This window comes from Miscanthus floridulus, chromosome 7 (genome assembly GCF_019320115.1).
Source record: "Miscanthus floridulus cultivar M001 chromosome 7, ASM1932011v1, whole genome shotgun sequence".
Taxonomy (NCBI): Eukaryota; Viridiplantae; Streptophyta; class Magnoliopsida; order Poales; family Poaceae; genus Miscanthus; species Miscanthus floridulus.
Genome location: NC_089586.1, coordinates 106,881,576 through 106,893,593, shown reverse-complemented (window position 1 = coordinate 106,893,593; position 12,018 = coordinate 106,881,576). Strand labels below are relative to the sequence as shown.

General features: G+C 43.6%; 1 protein-coding gene and 3 long non-coding RNA genes across 5 annotated transcripts; 2 read left to right on the top strand and 2 right to left on the bottom strand.

Annotated features, from left to right (window-relative positions):
• Window positions 1-2,629: 2,629 nt before the first annotated feature.
• On the bottom strand, window positions 2,630-3,718 carry LOC136464154 (uncharacterized). The gene has a single exon (XM_066463109.1). The coding sequence runs from the start codon at window positions 3,615-3,617 to the stop codon at window positions 2,925-2,927; it is 693 nt and encodes a 230-aa protein (XP_066319206.1). The 5' UTR covers window positions 3,618-3,718; the 3' UTR covers window positions 2,630-2,924.
• A 1,472-nt stretch (window positions 3,719-5,190) lies between these two features.
• LOC136464153 (uncharacterized) lies at window positions 5,191-7,698 on the bottom strand. The gene is made up of 4 exons (XR_010761151.1): window positions 7,562-7,698; window positions 7,339-7,475; window positions 6,155-6,200; window positions 5,191-5,446 (listed from the first exon to the last, which is right to left on the bottom strand). It is a non-coding gene; the product is annotated as an uncharacterized lncRNA (long non-coding RNA).
• A 319-nt stretch (window positions 7,699-8,017) lies between these two features.
• LOC136464152 (uncharacterized) lies at window positions 8,018-9,413 on the top strand. Of its 2 annotated transcripts, none has more exons than XR_010761150.1 (3): window positions 8,018-8,139; window positions 8,248-8,395; window positions 8,939-9,413. It is a non-coding gene; the product is annotated as an uncharacterized lncRNA (long non-coding RNA). The 2 variants fall into 2 exon arrangements; XR_010761149.1 differs by having other exon boundaries at window positions 8,034-8,139; window positions 8,239-8,395.
• A 27-nt stretch (window positions 9,414-9,440) lies between these two features.
• LOC136464151 (uncharacterized) lies at window positions 9,441-10,744 on the top strand. The gene is made up of 3 exons (XR_010761148.1): window positions 9,441-9,996; window positions 10,077-10,123; window positions 10,278-10,744. It is a non-coding gene; the product is annotated as an uncharacterized lncRNA (long non-coding RNA).
• The last annotated feature ends 1,274 nt before the right edge of the window (window positions 10,745-12,018 follow it).

The window sequence follows — 12,018 nt, the reverse complement described above, 5'->3', positions numbered from 1 at the left end:
GTAGTCCAACAAAAAAAAAATATAGTGCTCTTTTATTGATTGTTTCAAGTGATCAACTTTGTTTCGAAATTGAAAGTTACCTTTTAGATAATCCATTGTTCCAATTCAATATCATGTCTACAAAATATCGTGACCTCTTAGCTCTAGGTTCAAAACAACCTGTAATCTTGGTTTACAAACAAACCAAAATGTGATGCATGCATGTTGGTGTCTGCAAAGAGGATTTATCACTAGACATGTAAACAGTGCGTAGGGCTTAATCAAATTCATTCCTTATCAAATGATTCCATCCGTAGCTTAACATATGTTGTCCGAGATTTTTGTGATGAGTGTGTTGGGGGCGGTTAAGGAGAGGACTTTCGAGGACAGCGGGGAAGACAATGCCACAGCTAAAGCTATAGCCATGACTTTTTCTCACTCAACGGATTTGGGCGTCTCCAACAATGCCACCTCAGTTAGCTCATAGGAATCCATATCATTTTGATTATATGGAAGAAAGAGAAGAGACTATCTCCTCATCCCACGCTAGTCTCGCTCAGAAAACGAGGACATCCGCGGGCTCCACTCTTCCTCTCTCTCCCTTCTCCGTCTTTGCTTCTTCCCTCGAAGAGTATTCCCAGCACGGGAAGGCAGCCAGCATGCGTGGCGGCTAGGGAGGACTGCAGCGTCGTGGACGGAGGAGCGTAGAGGGGCGAACACCGGCGGCGCGGCTCTCGGCGGACACCGGCGCCCTTGTACAGTCTCCAACAACAGAGTGGGGGCGATCTCCGGCGACGGATCCAACAACAGAGTGGGGGCGATCTCCGGCGACGTAGGCTAGATCCGCGCCTGGTGAGGGAAGACCGCGACAAGCTCCAGTGACGGTGGGGGAGGACATCGACGGCAGTGGGGAAGGACTCCGGCGACGCTAGACCTACGCGCGGCGAGGCAGAGTATGGCGTGGGCGGGCTGATGTCGGACTCGCACGCGGCAAAGGCAAAGGATCACGGTGACCGGCATGGGCGAACTCTGGCATTGCAGGCGGAGGGCGGAGGTAGGTCGGAGGCACGCGGCAAGGATGGAGGGCGTACCTATAACTGCTATACAACACATGTGTGTTTAAAAAAAAAACACATGAATTTTTTAGCTTTGTGTCACGGCCCCTCGTCACGGCGGTGAGCTGCGGCGTCTCCCCGTCCTTGTTGATGGCGGCGAGCAGAGAAACAGCTGATTGGTTCAACGCTAGGCCTAGGAGGTCCTTGCAGAACCCCTCGTGGCCACGGATGGAGGCGATGTGGAGGCAGGTGTTCCCCTGTGGCGTCGTTCCAAGCAGGACGCCCGGGTCATCAATGGCGAGCTGCTTGATGATTTCTGTGGCATCACCAGATACGGCCGCTTCGAGGAGCCTCCTATCCATCCCAGCCTTCTGATGCTCCAATGAAAGAGTGACTGAAAGAGCGTGCGTGGTAAGATGCCAGGGAACACGACGTGACGACCCATGACGAACAGTGGAGGCTGTAATTTGTCCTTCCATAGAAAAAAATTATTTTCTATGATATGTGATCTATGATCTGTGGATTTGTGATCTTGTGATTGTCTGAAGGTAGAAGAAGACTAGAGATAGAAGGCTGTTGGATCTTAATCTTATGGTGAAAAAAAATTTATGTGTTGAAATTGTATAAAACACATGGTTATCCAATAGACAGACTCTACCTATAATTAGTATCATTAAGGTTAGGTTCTTTGTGGTGAAACCTGTCTACCTGGGTTCTAAGTCCTCAACTTGGCACGGGTACTCGCATTTTTTTTGGATTTATTTCAGGATTTAACGGCGCTATACTTTCAGTGGTAGACGACGTCCCTATCGACAACGAGACACATGTGGTGACTTCGTAAATCTTGACATCTGTCGGCTCAATCCTTCAGAGATGCTTACAACGGTAAGGTTTCCGTACGTTGTGTTCACAGGAATGAGTGTGCGTTCATGTTATGAACGTCTACGTTGTACTGTGTAATTCTAAAAAAAAAAAGATAAATCATTAAATATATTTTAATAATAAACTTATTTAGAGATACAAATATTATTATTATTATTATTTTATAAAACAGTAAAAAAACCCGTAACGACACTCCTCTAGGACGGAGGGAGTAGTGCGTTAACATCCCTTTCTTTTTCATGTTATATATTGAAAAATGACTTGATCGGCAAATAGAAATTTCCTGCTGTGTCAGGAGACATTCAACACCAAAATGTCCCTTTTTGATGGTTCAGCCGTAACGATCTTGAGATATCTCCTCAATCAGTATGATTACACTAAAAACACAAATTATTTCACCTAAAGCAAATAGTTAGCATTTGGTACCATGGCCTTGCCCAGTCGAGTAATTCTGATTTCTGTGCGCATTTCATGACCAAACTTGCCAATCAGATCGCGAACATCATCTTCGAGTAGGCCGGGGCCTTCCAGTTACAGATACACACTGCTCAGGTTTCTCAACGTAAAGAACTTTAATTCAGTTTTCAGCCATGTGTGAGACAAGTCCATGCACATTGCTCACCATCGGAACATAAACATGCTATATATTGCCTGGTTAGTATTTTTTTTTATCAAATTCATCATGACACTGAAATAAGTAACCATCAGCAGAATGACCAATCTGAGGATATATAAAGCTTCAATGGATGTGAATATGAATCAAATAGAAGTGCTAATCATCACGAATGAAAGCCACTACCTTCTCAATTTTTTATTAGTAGGCCATGTGAAACGGACATCTTTAGCCATCACATCCTAAAGAATCAGGAACTTCGTTTCAAAATTTTCCTCCAGCTAATTCGTATCACCGGAATATGGTCTGAAATTTCCCTCTCATTCGTATCCCTCTATGGTTACCAAAATGCTAGTGTTACCTTATTCTGGGATCATACGGTACAGAGTTACAAGTCACACCTTCGCTGGCTCCGGCTCAGGCTCTGGCTCTGGCTTCTCCTCACTGGATTCCGCCCCCACGGTCGGCATCACCATCATTGCCGGATCTACGATTAGCGCGTCGCCGCCGACCTCGCGGCATCGCTCGAGCATGGACTCGGATTCCACCTCCCTGCCAAGGACGAGGTACAGCACGCCCTGACAGAACAGCGGGCGGTAGTCGGCTGGGTCCTCCCTCGCAAGCTCCTCGAAGGCTGCGATCGCCTCGTCCACCTTCCCGTCCACGAACAGAACCTGAGCGGCCAGGAGGCGGCCGAAGATCTCTCCACATCCGGCCGCGGCCAGGCGCGAGCGCGCCTCGTCTGCGCCGCCGATGCGCGCGAGGCAGGCGGTCTCGATGATGAGCTTCTCGAAGGGGTGGGACTCGGAGGCGTCTGCGTTTGGGATGGCGTCGTCGGGGGACACCGTGACTGTCAGGGGAGTGGGCGGGGGTGGGGGCGCGGAGGGGGTGCACGCGAGTGCCGGGGAGGTGGCGACGAGGAGGACGGCGGCGGAGGCGGCCATGCGGAGGGAGGAGAGGATGGGGTGTCCAGAACTGGCGGTGGCTTTGACGGCGGCGGGGAGAAAGGAGCGGCGCCGGGAAGAGGCGACTAGGTAGATGGGGGTGCGGAGGGAAGAGGCGGCGGCCGCGGGAGCAAGATAGGCCATGGCAGCGGCTAGGGTTTGCAGGGCGGAGATTGCCAAGGTCTTTGAGACTGGAGGCAGCGGGGCGGCGGCGGAGTTTGGTGAGGCGTGAGCAGGTCTGGTCTTCTGGTGAAGAAAAGAGCTGAAACTTCGGTTGGTTTGGTGAATGGGTGGTGGGTAGGGATGAAAACGGTACGGATATTTTCCGATCGTATTCGAAATCGAATCCGTTTAGAGGGGTTGAGATCTGTCCGCATCCGAGTCTGGATATCCAACATCCGATACCGTATCCGTATCCGAATACTCAAATCGCATATTTATGATGTCGATATCCAATCGTATCCTATCCGACATAGTTGACACTATCCGTATTCGAATCCGAATCCGGACAGAAATATGAAAACAAATGTAATATCGGTGATATCCGTCTGTATCCGATCCGTTTTCATCCCTAGTGGTGGGTGGCATTTGCGTCTCTGACTCGTAGGGCCCGCCGGTCTGCCTAGTGAGCCAGCGGCCGAAACATGTGCCCTTACATGTCCCAGCTACTATAAAGTTTCCTTGAGATATTTCGCCGAAAATCATAGCCGTCCGATTAATAAAAATATTAACGGCCGAAACATGTGCCCTTATGTTATAAAGTGAATAAAAATATTTTTTTAATTTTAACCAAACCTATATACAAATACATTAACATTTATAAAACTAAATAAATGTATTATCAATGTGCTAGATGTTGATGTACTCCCTCCGTCATTTTTTATCTATCGTTCTTACTTATGGAGAAGTCAAATATACTTGACTTTGACTAAATATATAAAATAAAATATTAATATTTATTAGTATATAATTAGTATCATTGCATATATTATTGAATTTATTTTCATAATAGATTTATTTGGATATACAAATATTACTAATATTTTCTATAAACTTAATCAAACTTGAAAAATTTGGCTAACATGAATCTCACGGCGTCACTTGAATAGGGACGAAGGGAGTACACTTGTACATCTAGTCAAAGATAGACTAAGTTGACTTAGAGCAAAACTTGATGTATAATTTAAAACGGAGAAAATAATATAGTTACAGTTCACATTCACACGATCCCTTATCTTCGTAACAAGAAAATGTTGTTGAATTGACTCAACAGCTCCAGTTTCAGTCATTTCTTTCAGGCCTTTACGGTTTAAAAAAACTCCCAATCCATAACGTCCACACGATGAGGATCACTAGTGTTGGCCCAAGCTCCTGCAGCCCGACTTTGGCAAGACCCAAACCTATAGGCGAACACGCATGTGGTGAGGATACGCAAAGTTTACTTTGTCAGCGACAGGGGAATTAACCCTGGGAAGTAATCGGAGTGGAGGGATTTTTATGGACAATGCAATACCCCTCCAATCACGTGGGGAGATTCCACGTGGGAAGTTTTCATGCTGCTATTTGAAAGGCATGTCCTGGAAAGTTATTAAGTTACGCATAGACTGGTCAAAGTCTATTTTAGATATCCACCAGGTAAGATATGATACATATATAAAATAAAATGTAAAATGCTAAACCTAATCGGAACAAGCTAATACATCATCACCACATCATAAGCAGTCAATCATCTCCATCAACACATCGAGACACATAATCCAAAATAAATCGTAATGAGTCTCTTTAACAAGAACTTTGACACTAAAAATCATGGCTTTTCCTTTCCAGAAGCTTCTCATATAGGCACTTACAACATCCAGAAGATTACAGATGGACGTATGTTCATCTCCATACATCCAGATATATCAAAACCCAACAGAGAGATTAGTGACACAAAAGGCTTCTCAAATCGTGCGTTGCTTTGACCCAGAGCTCTGCAGTTAACATAAGGAAAGCCATTAGCACAGCCAAAATATAACTAAACACAGTTTAACAGTGTTATCATTTATCAGAGTAAACTAATATGAACACATGCACCCACAAAACTAAACATCTCGTTATATATATTTAGACGCCAGAAGCCCAGAAACATGAGAGGGGCCTATCAGTACTAGCTTACATGAACACAAATGTGCTAACGTTCCATGATAACACAAACACAGTAGCAGATGAGCATCAGGTTGCTGTCAAGAATTCAGATCAGAACAAAAAAAAGGAAGTTCAATTGTGCAGAACAAGCTATTGCTGAACGGACAATAGTAGGCTGCTTGCTCCGAACTGAAACAGAACACAGGACTAGAATCGAGCTACAGTTCAGACAAAATAAAAGTCAGGGGCCGTCATAAGCTAACAACCTAGAGCTATTGTGAGGAAAGCTTAGATTTTTCTCGGACCATCCCATGAAAAAACTTGCATTAATCTTTTTAACTTATTACTAAAAAATACTAAAGAGAACAATACAGCGAGAGGAACACTTCAAGATATAGCCATACAGATAGACTAAAAAACAGGAAAAAACTGCTAGTGAGAAATCTAGAAGAGTATCCAGGAAATTTCATTAGTTCTAATGCAACAGGAATCATTGTACACCAGCAAAGAGCAAAAAACAACAGATGCAGTAGGCTACAGTGGGGGGAACTAACCAGACACCAGTGTCACCCCATCGCAAGACACAGCAGAAAATCACTCCTGCAAAAGCATCATGCCCTTATTAGTCGGAGAGATTTAGCAAGCACCTGTCTGAGATTTAGCACGCAGATTATTAGATTGAGTGATTGACGAGTATGGACGCCACTGGAATTAAAAAGCAAACTCTGCTTAAAACCCCACGCTGCCATCAAATTAAAAAGGCACACTCTGCTTAAGATCTCGTGCCGAGTAGGCGAGACCTATCATGCATTCGTACAGAGATGAACTGCTTCAGATAATACTATCTGTCATATTTTAGATAGGATGGTGTCAGGCTAAAGGCATCTGTCCTACATTGCAACCAGGTTCATGTTCATGTACCCCCAACGGTAACTGGCTAGAGACGTATGCACTTGAGAACTGAGCTATGTGCACCTCAATGCACGGTTTTGAGCCTAGCTTCATCAGAAAAGCAAAAATGCTGCACCAGTAGGTGCTAAAGAAAATCATAACCAAGAGTCATAATGAATTTCCTGACTTTGGCAACCGATCTAATTACGCTTCCAACTTAGTACCAGCACACCAATGTCAGCGAGAGTAAAAGTTAACAAACATGGCACAAAGTAGACAATAATCCTTCAGATCCTTCAGATTCAGAACCTAGGTACGGTGTTGGCTTTACAGGTTTAATTGCGCTACTCCCTCTTTTCCAAACCATAGGGTCAAGTTTGCCTAGCTCAGTTTTTAGTAAAAATATATTAACATCTAGAGCAACAAATAAATGCACCACTATCAAGACATAATTAATGGTGAAAATCAATATTATATATGCTAGTGTATTTTTTTCAATAAACTTTGTTAAATATAAAGAAGTTTAATTTAGGACAAACCTAAAGTGGTCAGGACTTAGGAACATCTATTCAAGTAACTCTGAGTCAGGAGTGAATGCAATTTAAATAGCAACATAGATTTTGTCGCAAAGAGCTCCAACATGCAAGAAAGAACATCCAATGTATAATTCAACAGCTCCATGCTAGGCTAATTTATCTACTAGACTAATATATTATATCCCTCCTCCCCACAAGCAATTACAATCTCCCCTCCACAGCAACTGCCATCTCGTGCTGACACTAACCAATCCCGCAATACAAATGCACAAAAATAAAAACCCAGAGAGGGAGGTATGGGGAGTCCTTACCGAAGCGACAACAGAAAGCATAGAGGCGACGAGCGACCTCAGATCTCGCACCCTGCTCCCTAGAGCGCCCAGCTTCCGGTTCCCATGTCGTGTTGCTCGACGCCGAAGCCCTAATCAATCGCGACCACCTCACCGCCCTAGCGGGACAGTCTGTGAGGAGAGCGGATCAAGAAATCCAAAACCCTAGCGGGAGGCACAGAGATGTAGGATGAGGCGGTCTCACCATTGGTGTGACCGAAGCGACGAGAAGGCGGAGTGGTGGCGGTGACGGGATGCCGAGGCGGCGTCCACAGGATGATGGGGCGGCGACAGCCTCGCGACGAGAAGAGCTGCGCGAGCGGAGGAAGCTGCCTGGCTCGCGAGCGGTCGCCATGGGGAAACCCTAACCCTCCCGGCCTCACGGAGTCGTCGATTCCTTCCGCGTGGAAAAGGAAAGGAAGCGGGCTGCGACCCTCGGGTAGGTGGGCTGTCAAAGTGCATAAAAATTTGGCCAGATGGAGATTGGCAAGGGGGAGACTAGCCCAGGGAAAACGCGGGGATCCCTCCGGGGAAACGGGCTGCCAAAGTAGCCCTAACGCGCTACCGGTCGCGTTCTGCGCCGAGCGCGTGACACCAGGCCGCTACGGGCCGGCCCAGCAGACCGCAATCCCTCCCCCCATCCAACGCGCTGCGGCCTCCCTTCCCTTCCCGAGCGAGAACCAACGCTTCTTTTCTTCCGCTCCCTTTCGTTCAGGCAGCGTAGCCGCGGGGAGTGACGAATCTGCCTCTCTGTCAGAACCCCAGCCGGCGAGCGGTGGTGAGGTAGGTTGCAGCGGGAGACGACTGAGCAAGTGCTCCGCTCACTCCGCCGTGCGTACAGATCCCTTTTCTTCTTTCTGCATCTGATTCGACATGGTTTAGCTCCTGCAGCTGGCATCTACGGCTTCTTCGGGAGTTGCGGCGAGCGACGATGGAGAACAGTAGGTGCGGCGGGCTACGACGGCATCTGTGGCTTCTTTGGGAGTTGCGGTGAGCGACGATGGAGGAGCAGTAGGTGCGGCGGGCTACGACGTTCGATGTGAGTACAGCCCAACTCCTATCACTGCTCCTTCGACGAAGCAAGTAGTTTGTTGTAGTATTTCAGTTTCGAAGCAATTTTCTTCAGTTTCATTAGAGCTTCATTGAACTACATGCCTGCAGCCTATCCTGCTTAGTGCATCGTCTTTCCTCTGGATGTATCTGCGCCGCTGATTTGCTGTGGCTGCTACAGTGTTGATGGGTTGGCTGCTGCACCTGCAGTCAGCTCAACCAAACAGGACAACACTGTTTCTCTCTTTTTTGTTTCAGTCTTAGTTCAGTTTTGTTTTAATGTCAGTTCTCTCAGTTTTGTTTCAATCTTAGTTCAGTTCATTTTTTGTTCAATTTTAATATCATTAATAGCTATTTCAGTTCCTCTCAGTTCAGTTTCAGTCTCAGTTCAGTTCAGTTCAGTTCTCAGTTCAGTTTCCTTTCCCATTCAGTTTCAGTTTCAGAATTTGTCATTTCAGGATATTTTGCCACTTGCTCAAAATATAACTTGCTCCAACTCAGTTTTTTAAGTATTAATCAATGTTTTTTGTAGATGTAAACTTGAAGGGCGAAAAGGAATGCTGCAGGCAATTCGGATCATTCCAAGTTTATGGCTATTTATTTTGAGTGTTGTACTTTCAGTTTCTTTTTTTTCAGATTTTTAGTTTTTTTTTCTCTGTTTCAGTATTCATTCAATTTTTTTAACGTTTCCTTTTTAGCTTCGAATGTCTTCCTAAATCCTGCATATTAGTTGCCCCACCTACAATGTATAAGTTGTCACAAAAGTGTAGCCATTGCACACATAAGTTGCCACAAAAGAATTTGCCCCCCAGCTTGTGCAGCAGCTTCTATTTTTAGATTTGTTGCAATAATTTGCCCCCAAGTTATAAAACTATAGTATTACATGGTAGTAACTCCTTTTGATATTTTTTGCCCCCAGCTTGGGCATACTATGTAATAACTTTAGTATATTTTTGAAGTAGAAAATTTAGTTTCACATGGTAGTAACTTCTTTTGATTTTTTTGCCCCCCCCCCCCCCCCCCCCCCCCCCCCCGAGCTTGTTCATACCATGTAAAAAATTTAGTATATTTTTAGAGTAGCAAGTTTAGTATTGCATGGTAGCAACTCCTTTCATAAATACACATTTTTACACATAAATTGCCACTGAAATAAAATTCTTCGAAACATAGGTAAGTGGGGTCTAATTTAAGTATTAATCAATGTTCTTTGTAGATGTCAACTTCAAGGGCGAAATGGAATGTTGCACAACATTTTAGGTTCGAATGCATTCCTAAATCGTACATATTAGTTGTATAATAATTTATCCTCTAGGTTGGCACCTTAAGCAATGCTTCTTCTAATAATATGCTCCTCAGGGTGCAGCATGTGTATATGTTTTATATTTTTTGAATTTTTCTTTCTCCCACTGCAGTAATGATTGTGGGATCTTCTCTGTGATGTTTTTGGAGAGTTGGGATGTCACCATTGATCTCAGGGGGGTATTTGACTTTTCTGATATAGAAAATATAAGAGTGAAGCTTGCGAATTCATTATTTTTCAGCCCAACTAGTTTAGTTGACAAGGCTTTAGTAAATTTCTTCTATGAGCAGGTATTCACTGTCTCTCTTTTTATCCTTAATTAATTTCTTCTTCTTGTTATCTATTTTTCTTCTAAGTTTTTTTTGCGCAGGACCTTGATCCTCAAGTATTCAAGTAGGATTCCATCAGTATATTCAGGTACCCACAGCCAACTTGTTATCTGTCAGTCACATTTTAGATGTTGATACTTGCTAAGTGTTTCTATCCTCCGGCTGCTTTTTTTGGTCTCTTTTGTGTTTACTATTCGATTCAAAATATTTCAGTTATTTCTGTTGGTGATTTTTCCATGCAGATGATAAAGCAAAGATGACTGAAGACCTTACCTATGATGAGCTTGACCAGTACTCTTCTTTTTTGGATAACAATCCAGTTATGTTTGAGCTGATAGACGAGTCAACGATCACACAGCTAGGAGTGTATTGAAGAATCTGTGCCAGTTTGGACAGGAAGCTCTGCTTGCTTGTTTGATCTAGAGCCGTTTAGTCTAGAATGCTACTAGGTCTCGATGTTTTTTCCCCAGCTATGTTCTGGTGGGATGTTTTGTGATGTAGGATTTCGCAATATCAGTACTGTGACGCATACTTTTTAAAAGTTGCTGTGATGGTCATGCAGCTTGCTGAGAGGAAAGTTGTAATCTGCTACTTACATGCACCATCTGAAAATTCAAGAACTTGAAGCCCTTTCTTCAGTTATTTATTGGGGCTTTCAAATTTAAATTTAAGTGTGCATGATTTTGCAAAGCTTTGCTGTTTTCCATGATGGCTACTTGGTACCTGGCTTCAATCGATATGATGGCTAATTTTTTTTTTGTTCCTTTTGTGGATGTCAAGGGTCCTTTTCAGATGTAAATGAAGTGTTTTTATTTTTCTGATTAATGAGAATCTTTTTTTTATCAACATATTATAGCATCAACGGTATTTTTTGTGCCTGCTGTGTGCCTTTGCCTCACATGGTGGCAACTTCAGCTCTGCAACGCCACCACAAAGCCGATCATTTTTCCAATTACAAAAAACCCAATTATGTTAGCTGTTAGAATAGTTTGGCACATCAACATCTAGATGATGGTGCCTTCCACCATTTTCGGCTGCTGAACCACACGGATCAACTGCACCATCATTTTCCTGGTTACTTTCTGCTATTAGAAGCCCACTGTCTGTCACAATGTGCTCGTTGCTCTGAACTGCAGCATATTCAGGAGCTTCGATATCTATTGCTTCCAAATTTAGATCAAACATGTCTGTAATACGCATGGCTTCCTGTAACAAAATAAACATTACCATAAAATATAAGTTGCTGCACTATTTTACTAAGCACAAAACAAATTATACAAAGATGGTACATTGGTTGTATATACTATCAGCTATATGAAGTTATATTAATTTTATAAAACTACATCATAACTTGTTACTATCTGCAACAAATAATATGCCATTTCAAGATTTACATAGATGTGTACACTTTTCTTTTTGAACATCAGGACCCACGGGTGTAACTAGAAATATGATGCATCCATGGATTTGCAAGTTTTTTTCACTGGCAGCCCCCCCTGTTTTCACTGTTTCCCTGTTATTACATCAATTTTTTCAGATAAGAACTTGCTACAAACTATAGCAACCTACAGTTAACTACAATGCCATTCCAAAGTTTTTGGACTACGTACATCAGACAATGTCACCACAATGTAGAGCAACTTCTTTTACAATGTAGAGCAACTTCTTTTACAATCTGCAGCAAATAATTGCCATTTCAACATTTTCATAGATGCCTACATTTATATCTCTGAACATCCAGAGCCATGGTTGTAACCAAAACTAAGATGCAGCTATCGATTTATTTTGGGATCAATCAATCAAAGCAACAGAGGAGATCCAATCGTTCCACCTAATATGGAATGATGTGGACGAAAACAAGCAACTGGACCTCGAAATCCACATCTAGTCTGTATTGCACCGACCGATCTAGATGCATACGCAAATCGTTTGCAGAGAAATGGATGAAGATCGATTCTTGTGATAGGTAAGATTTTGGGGAAG

Coding starts and splice junctions, on each gene's coding strand:
- LOC136464154 (XM_066463109.1), bottom strand. CDS start 3,617: ATGGCCTATCTTGCTCCCGCGGCCGCCGCCTCTTCCCTCCGCACCCCC.